This window comes from Orcinus orca, chromosome 4 (assembly GCF_937001465.1).
Source record: "Orcinus orca chromosome 4, mOrcOrc1.1, whole genome shotgun sequence".
Classification (NCBI taxonomy): domain Eukaryota; kingdom Metazoa; phylum Chordata; class Mammalia; order Artiodactyla; family Delphinidae; genus Orcinus; species Orcinus orca.
Window position 1 is genome coordinate 25,123,709 of NC_064562.1, and position 22,965 is coordinate 25,146,673.

Sequence of the window (22,965 nt, forward strand, 5' to 3'; positions counted from 1 at the left end):
GTCACAATCAAGGACTTGAAAGATGCAGGAGTGGTGATTCCCACCACGTCCCCATTCAACTCACCTGTTTAACCTGTTCAGAAGACAGATGGATCTCGGAGAATGACCGTGGACTATCGTAAGCTTAACCAGGTGGAGACTCCAACTACAGTTACTCTACCAGATGTGGTTTCATTGCTTGAGCAAATTAACACATTCCTTGGTATCTGGTATGCAGCTACTGATCTGACAAATGTTTTTTCTCTATACCTATTGGTAGGATCACCAGAAGCAGTTTGTTTCCAGCTAGCAAGGCCAGCAGCAATACACCTTCACTTTCCTGTCTCAGGGGACTACACTCTCCAGTCCTAACTTAGGGGATCATAATTTAATTCACAAGTATCTTGATTGCCTTTCTCTTCCAAAAGACATCACACTGCTCCATTACATTGATGACAGTATACGGATTGGACCTGGTGAGCAAAAGATGGACCTGGAATAGGAACTACTCTAGACTTAATGGTAAGACATTTGCATGCCACAGTGAGAAATAAATCCGCATCTGTGGCCTCATGGGGAGTTCCCTAAATCAATTGACAGAGGAAGAGAAGACTCTGGCCTGGTTTACAGATGATTTTGGACAATATGCAAGCACCACCCAAAAGTGGATGGCTATAGCACTACATCCCCTTGTTCTGGGACATCCCTGAAGGACAATAGTGAAGGAACTCCTCCAAGCAGGTGAACTTCAAGCAGTGAACCTGGCTGTTCACTTTCAATGGAAGGAGAAATGGCCAGACATATGATTACATACTGAATCACTTTTTCCCCAGCCACCCCTGTATTCACCCAATGTTCTCACGGACAAAGTGGTCATGGTGACAGGGATGGAGGTTATGCATGGGCTCAGCAACATGGACTTCCACTTACCAAGGCCTGGCTATGGCCACTGCTGAGTGCCCAACCTGTCAACGGCAGAGACCAACACCATGGCACGAGTTCCTTGGGTGGTAGCCAGCTATCTGGTGGCAGGTTGATTACACTGGACTCCTTCCATCATGGAAGGGGGAATATTTTGTTCTTATTGGAATAAACATTTACTCTGGATATAAATTTGTCTCCCCTGCACACAATGCTTTTGCCAAAACTACCATCCATGAACTTACAGAATACTTTATCCACCATCATAGTATTCTACACAGCATTGCTTCTGATCAAGGAACTCACTTCACAGCAAATGAAGTGAGGTAATGGACCCACGCTCATGAAATTCACTGATCTTACCATGTATCCCACCATCCTGAAGCAGATGGCTTGACAGAATGGTGGAATAGCCTTTTGAAGACTCAGTTACGGTGCCACTAGGTGACTAGAACTTGCAGGACTGTAGCAAAGTTCTCCAGAATGCTGTATGTGCTCTGAATCAGCATCCAACACATGGTGCTATTTCTCTCATAGCCAGGATTCACAGGTCCAGAAACCAAGGGATAGAAATGGGAGGGGTACCACTCACTATTTCTCCTAGTGACATTTTTTGCAAAATGTTTGCTCCCTGTTCCTGTGACCTTATGCTCTGCTGCTGTAGAAGTCTTAGTTTCAAAGAGAAGAATGCTGCCACCAGGAAACGCAACAATGATTCCATCCCACTCATTAAAAAAAAAAAAAAAATGAGACGGCAAAAAAATGTCACAGATGAAGAAGCAAGGTAAAAACCTACAAGACCAAATAAATGAAGAGGAAATAGGCAGTCTACCCAAAAAGGAATTCAGATAATGACAGTAAATATGATCCAGAATCTTGGAAATAGAATGGAGGTATGGATTGAGAAAATACAAGAAATGTTTAACAAAGATCTAGAAGAACTAAAGAACAAACAGAGATGAACAACACAATAACTGAAATGAAACATACACTAGAAGGAATCAATAATAGGATAATTGAGGCAGAAGGACGAATAAGTGAGCTGGAAGACAAAATGGTAGAAATAACTGCTGATGAGTAGAATAAAGAAAAAGCAATGAAAAGAATTGAAGACCACCTCAGAGACCTCTGGGACAACACTAAACGCACCAACAATCAAACTATAGGGGTTCCAGAAGAAGAAGAGAAAAAGAAAGAGTCTGAGAAAATATCTGAAGAGATTATAGTTGAAAACTTCCCTAACATGGGAAAGGAAATAGTCACCCAAGTCCAGGAAGCACAGAGAGTCCCAAACAGGATAAACCCTAGGAAAAACACACCAAGACACATATTAATCAAACTAACAAAAAAATAATTCAAAGAAAAAATATTAAAAGCAGCAAGGGAAAAACAAAAAGTAGCATACAAAGAAATCCCCATAAGGTTATCAGCTGATTTTTCAACGGAAACTCTGAAGGCCAGAAGGGAGTGGCAGGATACACTTAAAGTGATAAAAGAGAAAAACCTACAACCAAGATTATTCTACCCAGCAAGGATCTCATTCAGATTCAGTGGAGAAGTTAAAAGCTTTTCAAACAAGCAAAAGCTAAGAGAATTCAGCACCACCAAACCAGCTTCACAACAAATGCTAAAGAAACTTCTCTAAGCAGGAAACACAAAAGAAAAAAAAGATTCACAAAAACAAACCAAAAACAATTAAGAAAATGGTAATAAGAACATACATATTGAATTTAATAACCTTGAATGTAAATGGATTAAATGCCCAAACCAAAAGACACAGACTTGCTGAATAGATACAAAAACAAGACCCATATATATGCTGTTTACAAGAGACCCACTTCAGACCTAGGGACACATAAGGACTGAAAGTGAAGGGATGGAAAAGATATTCCATGCAAATGGAAATCAAAAGAAAGTTGGAGTAGCAATACTTATATCACATAAAATAGACTTTAAAATAAAGACTGTTACAAGAGATAAGGAGGGACACTACATAGTGATCAAAGGATCAATCCAAGAAGAAGATATAACAATTATAAATGTTTATGCACCCAACACAGGAGCACCTCAATACGTATGGCAAATGCTAACAACCATGAAAGGAGAAATTGACAGTAACACAATAATAGTAGGGGACTTTAACACCCCACTTACACCAATGGACAGATCATCCAAACAGAAAATTAATAAGGAAACACAAGCTTTAAATGACACAATAGACCAGGTAGATCTAATTGACATTTATAAAACTTCCACCCAAAAGTAGCAGAATACACTTTCTTCTCAAGTGCACGTGGAACATTCTCCAGGATAGATCACATCTTGGGTCACAAATCAAGCCTAAATAAATTTAAGAAAATTGAAATCATATCAAGCATCTTTCCTGACCACAATGCTATGAGATTGGAAATCAATTACAGGAAAAATACAGTAAAAATCACAAATACGTGGAGGCTAAACAGTGCACTACTAAATAACTAAGAGATTACTGAAGAAATCAAAGAAGAAATAAAAAATACATTGAAACAAATGACAACAAAAACACGACGACCCAAAACCTATGGGACACAGCAGTTCTAAGATGGAAGTTCATAGCAATTCAATCTCATCTCAAGAAACAAGAAAAATCTCAAATAAATAATCTAACCCTACATTTAAAACAACTAGAGAAAGAAGAACAAAGAAAACCCAAAGTCAGTAGAAGGAAAGGAAGCATAAAGATCAGAGCAGAAATAAATAAAATAGAAATGAAGAAAACAATAGCAAAGATCAATAAAACTAAAAGCTGGTTCTTTGAAAAGATAAACAAAATTGATAAACCCTTAGCCAGACTCATCAAGAAAAAAAAGGAGAGGACACAAATCAATAAAATTAGAAATGAAAAAGGGAAGATCACAACTGACACTGCAGAAATACAAAGGATTATAAGAGATTACTACAAACAACTATATGCCAATAAAATGGACAACCATGAAGAAATGGACAAATTCTTGGAAGGTACAACTTTCCAAGACTGAACCAGGAAGAATTAGAAAATACAAAGAGACCTATCACACGTAATGAAATTGAAACTGTAATTAGAAATCTTCCAACAAACAAAACTCCAGGACCAGATGGTTTCACTGGTGAGTTCTATCAAACATTTAGAGAAGAGCTAACACTGATCCTTCTCAAACTCTTCCAGAAAATTGCAGAGGGAGAAACACTCCCAAATTCATTCTACAAAGCCACCATCAGCCTGATAACAAAAACAGAAAACGATATCACAAAAAAAGAAAATTATAGGCCAATATCACTGACGAACATAGATACAAAAATCCTGAAGAAAATGGTAGCAAACAGAATCCAACAGCACATTAAAAGGATCATATACCATGATCAAGTGGGATTTATCCCAGGGATGCAAGGGTTCTTCAAAATACACAAATCAATCAATATGATACATCACATTAACAAATTAAGGAATAAAAACCATATGATACTCTCAGTAGATGCAGAAAAAGCTTTTGACAAAATTCAACACTGATTTATGATAAAAACTCTCCAGAAAATGGGCATAGAGGGAACCTACCTCAACATAATAAAGGCCATATATGACAAACGCACAGCAAGCATCATACTCAATGGTGAAAACCTGAAAGCATTTCCACAAATATCAGGAACAAAACAAGGATATCCACTCTCACCACTCTTATTCAACATACTTTTGGAAGTCCTAGCCACAGCAATCAGAGAAGAAAAAGAAATTAAAGGAATAAATATTGGAAGAGAAGAAGTAAAACTGTCACCTTCTGCCAACGACATCATAATATACATAGAAAATCCTAAAGATGCCCCAGAAAACTACTAGAACTAATCATTGAATTTGGTAAGGTTGCAGGATACAAAATTAATGCACAGAAATCTCTGGCATTCATATACACCAACAACGAAAAATCAGAAAGAGAAATTAAGGAAATACTCTCATTAACCATTGCAACAAAAAGAATAAAATAAAATACCTAGGAATAAACCTGCCTAAGGAGGTGAAAGACCTGTACTCAGAAAACTATAAAATACTGATGAAAGCAATCAACGATGACATAAACAGATAGAGAAATATATCATGTTCTTGGATTGGAAGAATCAATATTGTGAAAATGACTATATTACCCAAAGCAATCTACAGATTCAATGCAATCCCTATCAAACTACCAATGGCATTCTTCACAGAATTAGAACAAAAAATTTTACAATTGGTATGGAAACACAAAAGACTCCAAATAGCCAAAGCAATCTTCAAAAAGAAAAACAGAGTTGGAGGAATCAGGCTCCCTGACTTCAAACTATACCACAAAGCTACAGTAATCAAGACAGTATGGTACTGAAACAAAACCAGAAATATAGATCAATGGTACAAACAGAATGCCCAGAGATAAACCCACATACATATGGGCACTTAATTTATGACAAAGGAGGCAAGAACATACAATGGAGAAAAGACAGCCTCTTCAACAAGTGGTGCTGGGAAAACTGGACCGCTACATGTAACAGAATGAAATTAGGACACTACCTAACACCATACACAAAAATAAACTCCAAATCATTAAAGACTTAAATGTAAGACCACACACTATTAAACTCTTAGAGGAAAACATAGGACAAACACTCTTTGACATAAACCACAGCAAGATCTTTTTTGACCCACCTCCTAGAGAAATGGAAATAAAAACAAAATAAACAAATGGGACCTAATGAAACTTCAAAGCTTTTGCACTGCAAAGGAAACCATAAACAACACCAAAAGACAACCCTCAGAATGGGAGAAAATATTTGCAAATGAAGCAACTGACAAAGGATTAATCTCCAAAATTTACAAGCAGCTCATTCAGCTCAATAACAAAAAACAAACAACCCAATCCAAAACTGGGCAGAACACCTAAATAGACATTTCTCCAAAGAAGATATATAGACTGCCAACAAACACATGAAAGAATGCTCAACATCATTAATCATTAGAGAAATGCAAATCAAAACTACAATGAGATATCATCTCACACCAGTCAGAATGGCCATCATCAAAAAATCTAGAAACAATAAATACTGGAGAGGGTGTGGAGAAAAGGGAACACTCTTGCACTGCTGGTGGCAATGTAAATTGGTTCAGCCACGATGGAGAACAGTATGGAGGTTCCTTAAAAAACTACAAATAGAAGTACCATATGACCCAGCAATCCCACTACTGGGCATATACCCTGAGAAAACCATAATCCAAAAAGAGTCATGTACCAAAATGTTCATTGCAGCTCTATTTACAATAGCCCAGAGATGGAAACAACCTAAGTGTCCATCATCGGATGAATGGATAAAGAAGATGTGGCACATATATACAATGGAATATTACTCAGCCATAAAAAGAAACGAAATTGAGCTATTTGTAATGAGGTGGATAGACCTAGAGTCTGTCATACAGAGTGAAGTAAGTCAGAAAGAGAGAGACAAAAACCGTATGCTAACACATATATATGGAATTTAAAAAAAAAAATGTCATGAAAAACCTAGGGGTGAAACAGGAATAAAGACACAGACTTACTAGAGAATGGACTTGAGGCTATGGGGAGGGGGAAGGGTAAACGGTGACAAAGCGATAAAGAGGCATGGACATATATACACTACCAAACGTAAGGTAGATAGCTAGTGGGAAGCAGCCGCATAGCACAGGGAGATCAGCTCGGTGCTTTGTGACCGCCTGGAGGGGTGGGATAGGGAGGGTGGGAGGGAGGGAGACGCAAGCGGGAAGAGATATGGGAATATATGTATATATATAACTGATTCATTTTGTTGTGAAGCTGAAACTAACATACCATTGTAAAGCAATTATACTCCAATAAAGATGTTAAAAAAAAAAAAAAAAAGAAACGAAATTGAGATATTTGTAATGAGGTGGATAGACCTAGAGTCTGTCATACAGAGTGAAGTAAGTCAGAAAGAAAAAGACAAATACCATATGCTAACACATATATATGGAATTTAAGAAAAAAAAATGTCATGAAGAAACTAGGGGTAAGACAGGAATAAAGACACAGACCTACTGGAGAACGGACTTGAGGATATGGGGAGGGGGAAGGGTGAGCTGTGACAGGGCGAGAGAGAGGCATGGACATATATACACTAACAAACGTAAGGTAGATAGCTAGTGGGAAGCAGCCGCATGGCACAGGGATATCGGCTCGGTGCTTTGTGACCGCCTGGAGGGGTGGGATAGGGAGAGTGGGAGGGAGGGAGACTCAAGAGGGAAGAGATATGGGAACATATGTATATGTATAACTGATTCACTTTGTTATAAAGCAGAAACTAACATACCATTGTAAAGCAATTATACCGCAATAAAGATGTTAAAAAAAAAAAAAGGGTGGAAGACCTAAATAGACATTTCACCAAGGAAGACATACAGATGGTCAAGAGGCACATGAAAAGATGCTCAATATCACTAATCATTAGAGAAATGCAAATCAAAACTACAATGAGGTATCACCTCAGGCCCATCAGAATGGCTATCATCAAAAAATCTACAAACAATAGCTGGAGAGGGTGTGGAGAAAAGGGAACCCTCCCGCACTGTTGGTGGGAATGTAAATTGATACAGCCACTATGGAGAACAGTATGGAGGTTCCTTAAAAAACTAAAAATAGAACTACCATATGACCCAGCAATCCCACTCCTGGGCATATACCCTGAGAAAACCATAATTCAAAAAGTGACATGTACCACAATGTTCATTGCAGCACTATTTACAATAGCCAGGACATGGAACCAACCTAAATGTCCATCAACAGATGAATGGATAAAGATGTGGCACATATATACAATGGAATATTACTCAGCCATAAAGAGAAACGAAATTGAGTTATTTGTAGTGAGTTGAATGGACCTAGAGTCTGTCATACAGAATGAAGTAAGTCAAAAAGAGAAAAATACTGTATGCTAACGCATATATATATGGAATCTAAAAAAAAAAAAAAAAAACGGTACTGATGAACCTAGTTGTAGGGCAGGAATAAAGAGGTAAACATAGAAAATGAACTTGAGGACATGGGGTGGGAGGGTGAAGCTGGGGCAAAGTGAGAGTAGCATCAACATATATACACTACAGAATGAGAAGCAGCAGCATAGCACAGGGAAATCGGCTTGGTGCTTTGCGATGACTTAGAGGGGCGGGATAGGGAGGTTGGGAGGGAGGCTCAAGAGGGAGGGGATATGGGGACATGTGTATGCATATGGCTGATTCGCTTCATTGTGCAACAGAAACTAACACAGTATTGTGAAGCAATTATACTCCAATAAAGATTTATTTTTTAAAAAAACATGCAAAGAAGGGAATTAGTGTGCTGGCTGGGGTGATTAATCCTCACTATCAAGAGGAAATTGGAGAGCAACTCTACTATTGATACAATGGAGATAAGGAATGCATTGTCTGGAATACAAGAGATCCCTTAGGGCATCTCTTAGTATTACTATGCTCTGTGATTAAAATTAATGGAAATCTACAACAATCCAATCCAGGTAGGACTAGTAATGGCCCAGATTCTTCAGGAATGAAGGTTTGGGTCACTCCACCAAGCAAAGAACTACAACCAGCTGAGGTACTTGCTGAAGGCAAAGGAAATACGAAATAGTAGTGGGAAAAGGCTGTTATAAATACCAACTATAACAACTATGACCATTTACAGACTTATAAGTATTTCCTCCTTTTTTTGTTGTGAATGTGTAATATATTTGCTTAGTATATATAATAAAAATATTTGCTTAGACTATATATTAATATATATAACAAATATAACAAATATTGTTTTCTTTCCTCTGTTATTCCCTTGTCACATAACATAGGATGTAACAGATAGTTATTAAGTATTGTTAATTTTACATCTCAGCATTTAAGTTACAGGATATCAGCAAATCCACAATCCTACCACTCAGTCCTCTAATGCTTTACTTTCTACCTTATTCTTGTCTTCCAACGTGGCACCATTCCCAGTAAAGGCGAACTTTTCTCTGTAGTTTTACTTCCATCTATTGGAAAAGGAAAAGTTCCAAAGCTATTCCTGTGTTCTAGCATGACTGTCTTAGATCCATCAATTACTTCATATCTCTTTTATCTTCAATCTCTTCCTGCAAACTAACTCGGTCTCAAGTTTCCTCTACCCAGCTCCTACCTTGTCTAAACAGCCATTCTTTTCAAGATTATCCTTACTGATGTGTTAAATATATTGGTGTAACCATTTTGTAAATTGGTAAAAACCAAAACACTATTAAGCAAGGTAAACAACTTACAATTTTGTTCCTTTTTCTACTGGACATTTCAACTAAACCGTTTTAAAGTTTCGTCTGTATTACAGGCCGTTAACGTCTGATATCACAATCATATTAGTCAAGTCTTAACGGAGCTATAATTAGGCAATATTTTCCAATTTAAAGGTCTCCAATTAAAGCCTAAATTCTTATGGTGAATCCTTGGAATTTAACTTGAAAGAGTACAAGCGTGATGACTCCATCTATTCTTCTTTATTGTAAACCATCTTCAAGGTCAGCCTACACGTAAATACTGTGAAAATTTCACCTTTTTTATTTTCAAAGTACTCTTTCATTCTTTCTCACCTGTCATTTTCCTTACTCTCCCCCCATTTTTCGGACAACATAAATTTTCGACATGCCACAAAAGCTCATTAAAAAGATATTTGCTAAAGATAACGGATCGTCTCTAAACGCATACGGCCACCAGTACAGCCCTTACTTCAATAACCACACGCAAGAGAAAGGCAATCTCATTTAGGAATCCTAGCTCATTTCTTGATGAATGAGCCACGACCTCAAACGATTTCCCTTCAATCCGGATTTTGAGTTCTTTTCCTTACTTTCTCCCCAAATGCTCTTCTACTCGTGTTTCCAAAACTTTCCCATTCACAAGATTTTACCTAAATAAAACTTTCTCGGCCTTTCACAAGTAACCTGACTCGGACAGAACGGATAGAGATAGGAAGGTGGAACTCGTAGAGTCGTAGTCACCTCCAACGCGTCCGCTCCCGGCCGCTTCTCCCGGGAAGCCTCCTGTGACTTACACACGATCCCCCAGTGACACTACGGTAGCCGCCCCACTCAGCCAGAGGCAGCCACGCCAGCGCAGCAGCTAAGCTGCGGGTCAGCGAGGGTGTCCCAGCGCGGCCCATGAGGGAGGAGGCGATTGTGGGCGGAGGACGGTGAGAGGGGAGGGAGGAAAGGAGTGGGGCGGGGCGAAGGGGCGGAGGGGCGGGCCTTTCCGGAGGTTCCAACGTCCTCCACTTCCTGTTTGCCGGACCTTCTGAATCCGGGTCAAGGGTGTCCACCCCCTCTTCTCCCCGGCTGATCCGGCACCGTCCGTGACAGCGGCTCCTGACTCAACCCGGGGCGGTTTTCATCCCACGACCTGCCGGAGCCCGGACGCCCACAACTGCCGCAGAACGCGGAGGCGTGCTTCCTCATCCACTGGCTCGCAGCCCCGGCCCCTGAGCACCCGTAGCCGCCAAGGGACCCCGCTGGCCCCTCAGAGCTGATGCTGAGGCCCCGCGGGCCCGGGGCGGCGGCGGAGTGCGGGCCTCTGGCTTCTTAGGCCCATCGCGGGCGGTGCCGGTTCTTACGCGCCCCAGGCTTGCCAACTCCCGCCCGGGCTTGGATGGGCCCCTCTGCCCGATAAATGTGGCTACTGAGGCAGCGGTGGCGGTGGTCGGTCCCGCTGCTGCTGCTGCGCTCCAAGTTCACCTCCGCCCCGGGGCTCTCCTGGCCCACCCTGGGGCCGTGGCCGCCCGCTCCTTCCTCACTGGGCCGGGCCTTGCAGCGTGGCGACAATGGACAAGATCCTGGAGGGCCTGGTGAGTTCTTCGCACCCGCTGCCCCTCAAGCGGGTGATCGTGCGGAAGGTGGTGGAGTCGGCGGAGCATTGGCTGGACGAGGCGCAATGCGAGGCCATGTTTGACCTGACGACGCGGCTCATCCTGGAGGGCCAGGACCCCTTTCAGCGGCAGGTGGGCCATCAAGTGCTGGAGGCCTACGCGCGCTACCACCGGCCAGAGTTCGAGTCCTTCTTCAATAAGACGTTCGTGCTGGGCCTCCTCCAACAGGGCTACCACTCGCTGGACAGGAAGGACGTAGCCATCCTGGACTATATTCACAACGGCCTGAAGCTGATCATGAGCTGCCCGTCGGTGCTGGACCTCTTCAGCCTGCTGCAGGTGGAGGTACTGCGGATGGTGTGTGAGAGGCCGGAGCCGCAGCTTTGCGCCCGACTGAGCGACCTCCTGACCGACTTCGTGCAGTGCATCCCCAAGGGGAAATTGTCCATCACCTTCTGCCAACAGCTGGTTCGAACGATAGGCCACTTCCAGTGCGTGTCCACCCAGGAGAAAGAGCTGCGGGAATATGTCTCACAGGTGACAAAAGTGAGTAACTTGCTCCAGAACATCTGGAAGGCCGAGCCCTCCACCTTGCTGCCTTCCCTGCAAGAAGTTTTTGCAAGCATTTCTTCCACAGGTAAGGGTCATTACATTCCCAGAAAATCTCTCTTGGAAATTTAGTGTGTGTCTCTTACGTACACACCGTGTTTGTTTCCCTGCTCTGAAAACATCTTAATGGGAGAGGACATCTTAACACCTTCATCCAGATTCTTATCCACTGCCCTATTCAGGCTGTCACTTTGGACATTAAAAAACGGGCAGTGTTTCCAGTTTAGAGGCTGAGAACGTCGAGGTCTAAGACCTTTGGCAGCAAACAAGTTGCTTAACTACCCAGCTCCTGCTCAAGTTATGGAATGCTTTGAAGATGACAGCTACTATGTAAAAGCTTCTATTCATTAGTGACTAATGGCCGCATAATAATGTTTACTGTATCATCATTGTACTGTGATTCTGTCATCTTGCTGTCATGAGTTTTTCCTTAGTTTCTGAATTTTTCCATTTTTTAATTCATGGACTGTGTGCCATTTATTAGTAGATTATCCTAGTTAACTGTGTCGTTGTTGAATATTGACATTTTATGTCTGCAGTAGTTTGTGAGAGTAGATACAGGTGGCCGAGTGAAGGGAAAGAGTATGAAGACTTAAATAGGTGTTTTTGCGCTCCAGGTGTCAATAGCCCACGGATCGTGTCCTTAGAAATCCGGGAGGGATCAGGTGATACTTAGCAGGAAAATGCTTTCTCACTCGGGAATTTTACCTGTATGTTTGCATTCCTTGTTCGGACATGGAGCTTCCAGCTCTGTAAGTTGTGAAACAATAGATCCAAAACTGTGTTCACTCCCTCTCTGCTTGGTACAATCGTTCTCTGGCTGTTGTTCGAAATTGAACTTGTGAAGGAGGTATCCTCCTTTTATGTTGAGAATAAGAAATAAGAGTAGAGTTTTAACAGGCTCCATGCTTTCCTGATGAATTAAGTACATTTATGAAAGAATTACCAACTATATATTTGCATTATCTGAGTTTTGGTTTATTTTTTAATTGTAATTTTTCATGTATTGCCTGTGTTGCTATAACAGTTCGATTTCCCCAGAACTTTTTCAACTGTAGTAGTAAAGCTGCTCATCTTGGATTTGCTTAATTTTCATGTAGTTTAAGCAAAGTCCCCCCCCAAATTTATCTTAGTTTCTACTTCTTTAAGTGATTTTAAAAAGTTTCCTTAGAACAATGTGATGACTACTATAATTAATAGGGGTAAGTTACTTTGGAGGATCTAAAATGGGAATTATGATACCTTGCATGTCCTTTCTGGCTACTGCTTTACAAATGAATATTTTAACACGACAATAACAATATTAAAGAATGCAAGAAAATAAAGTAATTTACGGACTAAATATGGCCATAGTGAAGAATAGTTTTTATGTTGCAGTATTGTCGAACTACTACTCTTAATCTCTCGTTTCTGCAGTTTAACATTCCTTGTATGTTAGAGTCTACCCATGAGATGGAGTGTAACAACTGCCTGGTGGAGGGGTGGTAAATTGTTGTTCTCTCTGAATACTTCCCTTGAACCTTCTTGCCATGTTCCTTTTTCTTTTCAATTAAAAAATAGATGCATCATTTGAACCTTCTGTGGCATTGGCAAGCCTTGTGCAGCACATTCCTCTTCAGATGATAACAGTTCTCATCAGGAGCCTTACTACAGATCCAAATGTAAAAGATGCAAGTATGACCCAAGCTCTTTGCAGGTACTTCTTCATAACACCATAGATGGTAATTGTAGATTTGGGAGGAGGAGATATTTTGCTGTATTTTGTGGGTAATGAAAAACTTAGGGAAATGTTTAAAACTGATATTGTGGAATCAAATATATAAAGACTCTCCAAATTAATTGAAATGAATTGTTTACCTTACTATAGGCTTGACAGGCATCCAGTAACTCACATATCTGTTTTCTATTCAGCTTTTTTAAATTCCAAAAATATAGCACACATATACACTTACTGTTCAGCCAGGAGTTGGTTGGATTATCAATATATTTTACTAATTTCTTTGCTCAGTATTGTTGCCTGCAACCTATTTCCTCCCTCTGGGATCTTTTTTTTTCTGGCTAAGTATATACTTTTACTTAGTACATACTTTTACTTTCTCTTTCAACCAGGACCTCTGGGTAATACTTTCTTAGCCTTTGTTTGAAATGGGGTTTTTTTCTTGCTTATTCCCAAGTAGATGATTTGGCAAGATACAGAATTCTAATTTGATAGTTATTTTCTCTTAGCATTTTGAAAATAATACTGCATTGTCTTGTGGCATCTATTGTTGCTGATGTGGAGTCTGCAGTCAATTTGATTATCGTTCCTTTGTGAGTAGTTAGGGTCTTCTGGTAATGTTTATGCTTTTCTCTTTATCCTTGATGTTTTGCAGTTTTATTCTTATATTTCTAGGTGTAAACTTAATGTTATTTTTGCTTCTCAGAACTCTTGTGCTTTTATTAATTCAATCATTCATTCTTTCAACTATTAAAATCACATTTATTGGGCACTTACTATGAGTGCCAAGCAGTGTTTAAAAACCTCATTGAACAAATGGGTAGAAATATCCTAACGGGCTTCTAGCTGGGGAGGCAGGCAGGCAATATCAGTAACGTATTTGAAGAGATACATCCTGATCTCAGAGATGCTAAAATGTGGAAAGGTATAGTCATTGGTGTTCTAGTTTAGATTACAGGACTTTTCTTGCCTTAGTGGTACATAAACTACATTTTACATCCTAAAACTGATTTTGTTTTAGATTTCATTAAGTATGGTAAGTAAAATAATTTTGTATGTTGGATAGTGATGAGCGTTTTTGGAAAAAAGTAGATAGGAAAGCAAGAAAGCATGGGGAATGGTTTGCAATTTTAAATATGATAGATGAGGAAGGCCTCACTGAGAAGGTGACCATGAAATAAAGATATGAAGGAAATGAGGGTGCAGACCTTGTGGTGATCTAAGGGGAAGAGCATCAATACTGTCTTATAATTTACTAGTTTTTCCTTCAAAGGTACCCATTTATAGAGATTATTCCAGTTATTGAGTGTCTTTATTTCAATGACTATATTTTTCTAATTGAGCTTTTCCTGTCTTCCTGTTCTTGTTTCATATCTGTCTGGTTTTGTTTTATAATTTTTTTCTATTTATTTCCTGTGTGCACATATATGTGTGTATGCATAGCACATTTAAATAAAATGTAAGAATTTATTTATTTATTTTTGGCTGTGTCAGGTCTTAGTTGTGGTGCGTGGGCTTCTCTCTAGTTGTGGTGCGTGGGCTTCTCTCTAGTTGTGGTGTGTGGGGTTCCTCTTCTCTAGTTGTGGCACGTGGGCTCTGTAGTTGTGGCACATGGGCTCTAGTTGAGGCGCATGAGCTCAGTAGTTGTGGTGTGCGGGCTTAGTTGCCCTGCAGCATGTGGGATCTTAGTTCAAGAAGAAGACAGGAACCCGCGCCCCTGCATTGTAAGGCAGATTCTTTACCACTGGACCACCAGGGAAGTCCCCTAAAATGTAAGGATTTAGAACAGTGGTTTCTGTGCACCTGTTGTAAATTACAGTCATAAAGTAACCTGTAAACTTAAGTATTTATTTTGGGTTCTCAGAAAGCTACATGTGTACAATTCTCGCCCTCTAGCATTTAGTCTTTTTTTTCTCTTTTTTTCTTATAGTTGATTTATAATGTTCTGTATGGCACTCTTAGTCTTAATTTTTTAACCTCTTCAAAACAACCATAGTGTCCAATTTACGAATTTATTTTTAAGATATTTGTAAATTAATTTTTACCTATGTTTCTATGGAAAGTTGTGATCCAGTTTCCACTGCATTTCCAATTTATCTGACATGATCCTATTTAACTTATAATATACCTGGAGTAATTATTCTTGTATTGCAAATGTAATTGAAAAGAATAGTAATGTTTACTTTTATCACACTCCCACCTTCTACTCCCCCATACTCTACGCTTCCCCACACATAGCACTTGTCATGCTTTACTGTCATTTTCTGTAATCCAAAGAAATGCAAATGCAGGTATTGTACAAGAACCAGATAGTAACATTAAAGTATGAAATAGGCCGGGGTAACTGAAGTAATAGGGAATGGGGTATACAAGCATTTTCTGAAAGAGAAAGCTGATCCTCAACTCCAGTTGTCTTGTTATCACAGGGAAATTTGAGTTCAGTGTTGCTAATCTGATTTTTCAAAAGGAGACTGAAATCCAGTTTTTATGTGGAGTTTTCTAATATTTAAAACATTGGAACAAATAAAACTGAAGGCTGGATCTAGCCCTTAAGCTGCTACCTACAATAAAGTGAAAATTGGCTTTATTCTCTACAAATTAAGATTAAATCTATTTTGTGGCCTTTCATAATATTGCCAATTTTAAGATTTTCAAGTTGCATGTACTTTTTTTGGCTATAGAGAGAAATGGTTTCATTTGTTCAACAAATTTGAGCTCCATTTTAATGCAGATCAAAGATTAAAGATTAAAAAACAAAACAACAAGATCGCTGTTCTTAAGCCCACAATCTAACAGAGGAAACAAGATTTATTACAACTACAGCTAACTGTTCTTTAAATAGTAAGAAATTAAATCAGCCTATCAGAGTTAAGTGTCCTTAAAATTCAAAGTGTAACCAATACATGGTGGATAAGATTACTGTAGTTAACCATAAAAATAACTGATTCTATAGTGCCTTTGTCTGAGAGGATTTGAGCATACGTAAGTCCAATCAAATTGAAGCAAGACTAGAATATAATTAAAGTGTAGCCAAAGGTGTTGCATTATACGCCAGCAGAGCTTAGTTCAGATACCAGTACTAGTACTTATTGTGTGACTGTTGAGAATTTCCTAACTTTCCATATCAGTTTGAGGGCAGAAACCATATTTTACTATTATATTCTTAGCACTTAACACAGTGCCTATTATATAATAGATACTCAAATATTTTTTGAATGAGTGGCTTCTAATTTGTGTTACTTCTGACTTGAAGTATCTTTAGGGTGGTTAGGAGATTGGGTACACATGGGATAAGATAAAGACTAGAGGCTTATGAGATGGGAAGCTAGAAATGGAGAGGATGGAGGAAAAGGCTGATTGGGTGATTAGAGATAATGAAAAGCCATGGCCAAGTGGAATTTTCTACTCTGCCCCCTCACTCTTTACTAGTACCCCCCCCTTAGACCTGAGCTAAAGGGAGTTCTGGCCTTGGGCCCTGTGTGCTAGGGAGCCCAACCTGGTTCTACTCTGGGACTTTGGTCCCCATGGGGAGGAGTCCATACAGCCAAAGAGATGTGCGCACATATATTCCTTATCTAAACCACATGTTTTTTTGTGCACGTATTTACGCTAAAAAATATATATACAATATGTACTCATATGTTTTCCTTTAAACAAACAAAAAACAGTTTTAAAAAGATTTACCGGGCTTCCCTGGTGGCGCAGTGGTTGAGAGTCCGCCTGCCGATGCAGGGGACACGCGTTCATGCCCCGGTCCGGGAGGATCCCACATGCCGCGGAGCGGCTGGGCCCGTGAGCCATGGCCGCTGGGCCTGTGCGTCCGGAGCCTGTGCTCCGCAACGAGAGAGGCCACAGCAGTGAGAGGCCCGCGTACCACAAAAAAAAAAAAGATTTACTGGCATTTTTTTCTTTTTTAATTCAACAATATCTCAGACCTTTCTGTGTTAGATCCCTGTTGGTAGATTCATATTGATCTATCTCATCTTTTAAAACTCAACATAATGTTTCATAGTATCAATACCATAGTATATTTAGCCATTTCCTTATGATGGACATTTAGATAATTTGCATTTTTTCTGTATCATAAGCAGTGCTGCAGTGAATATACTCTTTGTACACAAATGCAAGTATCTCTACTTTCTACTTCATGTACTTAGAGTGGCCACAGACTTGTGAAAACCAGGCTAACAATAGTTGAGAGACGTGGAACAGCTGTTAGGGACTACTTTAATGACTTACAACCATCATTGTTGGCCAGAAAAACAAGAAGGGAGATAAAATGTGTGCAGGGAGCAGAGGGAACATACAAATAACTCGTAGTAAAATGAGTTTGAACTTTGGAGCCACTCTTAATGTCTGATGAAACATTTTAATCTTAAGAGCAAAAACCTTAATAAAGATAACACTCCAATGTTAATGTATTGATAGATAGTTTATAACATATCATATGAAAGTCAGTCCTTTTGACATGTTAGTTGCTCTTTTGGTCACGTGTTTATGTACTTAGTATTTATATTTTACATTTTGTACAATCAAAGTATTTATTTATTGCCACATGTGTAAATATCTGGAAGAAAGACATTCACAGTATTTCCAGTGTATTAACTCATTTAACCTTCACATCGGTCCTGTAAAATTTATCCATAATCTACAGATAAGGAACTGAGACACAAAGAAGTTAAATAACTTACATAAGTATTTAGGGTTCCCCAGCTAATAAATGGTGAATTGAGATTTTTAAACTATATCATTCTGACTTTAAAATCCTGGTTTGTTTTACTATTTTTTTTATTATATAGTCCTCCCAATTGGATTACTGGATCAAATAATATGAACATTTGGCCCAGTTGCTTTCCAAAAGAGTCATAGCAGTCTTTTTCATTGTGGTTGATGTGTAACATTAAGGATAGTCTCCATCATACCCCATATTACTTTATCTTTATTTCCATTAAACGCGATTGGTACTCAAAAAGAAAAACACTCATTATTACAAAATGAGGCCACTTCAGTATTTACACATTTGGTGCCCTTTTTATCTATTTGAAATTTCTTCTTGTTGTCTTTGTATGGTAAGATTTTGAAAGGGATGAAGAGACCTGTTTCACAATTCAAAATATAGTCTTTTTTAACACTGCATTTCATATTTAGACTGTAATCACCAGAAAGGAGAAATTTTGGTTCGTATCCATATGTCTCAGTTCAGATAGCCATATTTTTGTTTTTTTAATATTTATTTATTTATTTATTGGCTGCATCTGGTCTTAGTTGCGGCACGTGGGCTCTTCATTGCAGTGCACGGGCTTCTCTCTAGTTGTGGTGCAGGCTCAGTAGCTGTGGCATGTGGGCTCAGTAGTTGCAGCACTCGGGCTTAGTTGCCCCGTGGCATGTGGGATCTTAGTTCCCTAACCAGGGATTGAACCAGTGTCCCCTGCATTGAAAGATGGATTCTTAACCACTGTACCACCAGGAAAGTCCCAGATAGCCGTATTTTAACTGTTCTTCTTACAGTAAATTTGCCTAATAAATTATTGATACCACTCACTATATAGCATGTTTAAAACTTTGCATTTATGCAAAATGCTTGTTTATCAGAAATTATTTTTAATGCAAATATGTTATATAAGAAACTGTCAGCTTACAAGATTGGAAACTCCTTGAGTTCTAGCACCCATTATAGTCATTTCTACATCTTGAATAGTACTTTTCACAAGCAAGCTCAGTTTGAGTCACAAAGTGAGTGATTATCTAGTATAACTCCTGTTATTCCTCAATAAGTAATGTTAAAGATATTTTCCATGCTGATAGTTTTGTTTTCCTTCAATTTTCAGAATGATTGACTGGCTCTCCTGGCCGTTGGCTCAGCATGTAGACACATGGGTGATTGCACTCCTGAAAGGACTGGCAGCTGTCCAGAAGTTTACTATTTTGATAGATGTTACTTTACTGAAGATAGAACTGGTAAGTGGGAGTGTATAAATCTATTGGAATATATGGACCCATATAATAAGTCTTTTTATCTTTGGGTTGTCCCCTTTAAAGTGTCTAATTTTGAATGTGGTCTTGTTTTTGGTTTTCTTTTGAATGGGCTTTAGAAATTTAAAATGCTACTTAAGATTAGGTAATTAAAATAATTTTGCTGTTTTCAAATATTTATTATGAAAACACACTCCTCCCGTTATCTCTTGAATCCCAGCTAATCAAACTTTTACCACCATTATTCTGCCAAAGCTATCTTTGACACCAGTGCTTTCCAGTGTTGCTTAACTCAGGAGTTATTTCTCAAGCCTTCTCTCGTTGACCTGTTAGTCATTTGACATAGTTGATCACTCCCTCTTGAAACACTTTCTTGCTAGTTTCCAGGACATTATACTCTCCTGACTTTTGTCCTAGTTCACTGGCTTCTCAGTCTCCTGTAGTGGATCTTTCTAACTTTGGAGTGCCTTAGAATCACATCTCTGGTTCACTTTCTTCTCAGTCCATACTTATAGTGACCCATGGCTTTAAATAATGTCTCTAAGTTAATGACTGCCAGGTTTATATTTCAAGTCCATTATTCTCCCATGAACTCCATATTCACTTACCCAACTTAGACAGTTGGATCTCAAGTTCAACTTATCCACAATCTAACCCCTGATTTTCCCCTCCCACCCCTTGATATATATAGATAGATAGATAGATAGATAGATAGATTTTTTTTTTTTTTTTTTTTGCCATACGCGGGCCTCTCACTGTTGTGGTCTCTCCCGTTGCGGAGCACAGGCTCCGGACGCGCAGGCTCAGCGGCTATGACTCACGGGCCCAGCCGCTCTGCGGCACGTGGGATCTTCCCAGACCAGGGCACGAACCCGCGTCCCCTGCATCGGCAAGCGGACTCTCAACCACTGCGCCACCAGGGAAGCCCACCCCTTGCTATATTGATTGCAGTAGCCTTGCAGCTCCTGCCCTTAGTCCTCTTCAGGTGTCACACAAGGTCCTACCTGATCTGGCCCACTGCTACTTCTCTCATCCGGTCTCCCACTATTATTGCCTCAGTCTCTGTGCTTTACTTACACTGCCCTAGTTGTTATATCTCTAGTCCACCAGGGTGGAGGCCTCAGGGTCTTTGCTCTGCTTCCTACGCTTTTCTCCAAGTTATCTGTCAGACTTACTCTCATTGCTTTCAGTTTTTTTAAGTCAGGTATCACCTTTATCACGATGCATTTTTTAAATTCCGTATATAAAATAGCAGATCTTTTTGCCACTCAGCACTCCCTCTTCAACATACCCTGCTTTCATAGCATTTCTCTCCCATGTTACTTTATATTGTCTCTACTCACCCTCTAGACAGTAAGCCCTGTAAGATCAGAGATTTCTTTTTTTTTAATCTACCATTGTATCTCCAGTACTTAGAATAGTGCCAAGCAGCAGTAGGTGGTCAATAAGTATTTGCTGAATGAATTGAATGAATAAAGGACCAGGGAGATATCACCTTGTAAACATGGTTTGACAGATTTTTATTTGATCAGGGAGTTTTCAGAGTTGGTTAGGTCCTTTTATTCTCTTGATCTCTGTCATATTATTTCCCAACTTTCTCCATTTCCCAGAATTTAATAACATATGTTATGACAGAACTTCTCAGGAAAGGGGATATTCACACAAATAATTTTTGGCCCTAGGAAGATAATCACTGATTGGATTAATTATTTCCCTACCAACTCTTAAAGTGGATGTCTTGTCTTTTCTGCAGGTTTTTAATCGGCTTTGGTTTCCTCTTGTGAGACCCGGTGCTCTCACAGTTCTTTCTCACATGCTGCTTAGTTTTCAGCATTCTCCAGAGGCGTTCCATTTGGTAAGTTATGACACAAGCTTTCTACACTGAAAAGACTTGTTTTAAAATTTCAATTTAATATTGAGTCACATTTGTATTTGTGAAAACCTTGTAGGTTGGTCCTAAATCTAACTATTTTCATGTAGCTTTATGATTCCTTTTAAAATTGAGATTGTGAGATTTCCTTCCAAAGAATATGTTTTTAGAATGTTTTGGGTCTCACCAAAATTGCTCCACTTGCAATCACAACCAGCAATTGAAAGTTAAAAGTTACTCTTGTACATGAGAGATGTCACGTCAGTGTCACTGTTGGTTGTGTGTTGCACAGGTGAACAGTGTAGGAGAAAAATGGTTTAAAACCACTGACTAGGGCTTCCCTGGTGGCGCAGTGGTTGAGAGTCCGCCTGCCGATGCAGGGGACACGTTCGTGCCCCAGTCCGGGAAGATCCCACATGCCACGGAGCAGCTGGGTCCGTGAGCCATGGCCGCTGAGCCTGTGCGTCTGGAGCCTGTGCTCTGCAACGGGAGAGGCCACAACAGTGAGACGCCTGCATACCACAAAAAAAAAAAAAAAAAAAAAAAACCACTGACTGCTTTAGAATTTCAGGAGCATGAAACCATAAGTCTTTGTTTTGTTGCCCCAGAATTAGGGCTTTTCATTCTCTTTCAGGCCATATCCTACAAATTCTGTTGATTCCACCTTTAAAGTATATCCAGAATCCTTCCACTTTTAACCAGCTACATCACTGCTTTTGATTTGATTTGATTTTGATTATTTGATTATCAGTTATTGCAGGTGAAAAATGACAAAATGTTATTTTAGGAACCTGTCCATTTTTCTGTCTAGGGGATCACAGGAAAGCAGTGGTGTATGTGGTTACGTGCTTCCTCCAAGGTCTGATCCTCAGTTTTACAGGACTAGAAACTCATTATCAACACACCCACAATGTTAAAATCTTAGGAATACTGACCCACCACAAACAAATTCAAAGGAGACTGATAAAGTGCAGAATTTCAGTTGTTGATTGTCAGCTAGAAATGTAACTAGCCTCAGAGAATTATATACTCACATAGGCTACTTGGTGCCTCATTTCCAAAATCTTCAGGCTTAATAGAAGTAAACCTTACTAACAAGTAATTACATTATACATTATCTCTTAGGGTGAGTGATTTCTGCAATTCATTGCCCTAATTGGTGAGCTTGATCATCAGTTAATAACCTTATATCCATTACACAAACAAAACTCACACTTGAGCTAATACAGCAGCTATACTAGCAAAATCTTCCAAGGGAAAAAAAACAACTATTTTTCCCTGTCTTCAGGCATGATCATGTATAGGCCATTTGAGAAAAGGTTTATTTTCAGAATTTCTGGGAAGGAAATCATCCATTCTAATATTTATTGCTCTCCATACATTCCTTAATCTCTCTGAAAAGTCACTTTTGCTGTACTCTAAACCTATTTCTCTGCTCAATTTTTTTAAAGATAGAAGATATCTCCTTACCTTGTATTGCTTTTTTTTCCCCTGAAAATAGTAATTGAAATGGCAAATGGTTGACTTTGAAATATTTGGCTACTGAAATAAGTAAATATTAAATCATTTATTTAAAGAACAGTTAGATCTAAAGTAGAAAATTGTGATCTGGCCTAGTAAAGTCTAAAAACAAAGACCTACTAACTCTCTACATTCTGTGTGTATCCTGACCTGCTACTCAACTAAAATTAACTTGGGCATCTAGTAGTGGATCATGTGGTAGTTAAATCACCTATAACTCTAAATAACTCAGCGAAGGACTCAGGTTTAGGAGTTGCTAAGAATGAACAATAATCTGGAATCACCAGCATCATTATTCATTGTATTATACATTTAGAATATTTTAGAGCAAACTGAGATTGAAATTATAGTGTGTGTTATTATGGACCAAGTTGCTTTCCGTATGCTTTTTATAAGTGGAAAAAAAATTTTTAACAAAAGAGAAAATATCAAAGCTTCTACTTAAATAAGTTATACACATTTTCTCAAATAGT

The 22,965-nt window shown here is 39.2% G+C and overlaps 1 protein-coding gene across 1 annotated transcript in view; it reads left to right on the forward strand.

The window, feature by feature from the left end:
* The first annotated feature begins 10,230 nt into the window (after positions 1–10,230).
* Positions 10,231–22,965, forward strand: part of USP38 (ubiquitin specific peptidase 38) — a 34,388-nt gene continuing 21,653 nt past the window's right edge. The window contains exons 1-4 of the mRNA XM_004263596.4: positions 10,231–11,439; positions 12,972–13,107; positions 18,957–19,086; positions 20,855–20,956. Coding sequence (XP_004263644.1) covers positions 10,758–11,439; positions 12,972–13,107; positions 18,957–19,086; positions 20,855–20,956 — 1,050 coding nt within the window. The 5' untranslated portion in view covers positions 10,231–10,757. The remainder of the gene's footprint in view (positions 11,440–12,971; positions 13,108–18,956; positions 19,087–20,854; positions 20,957–22,965) is intronic.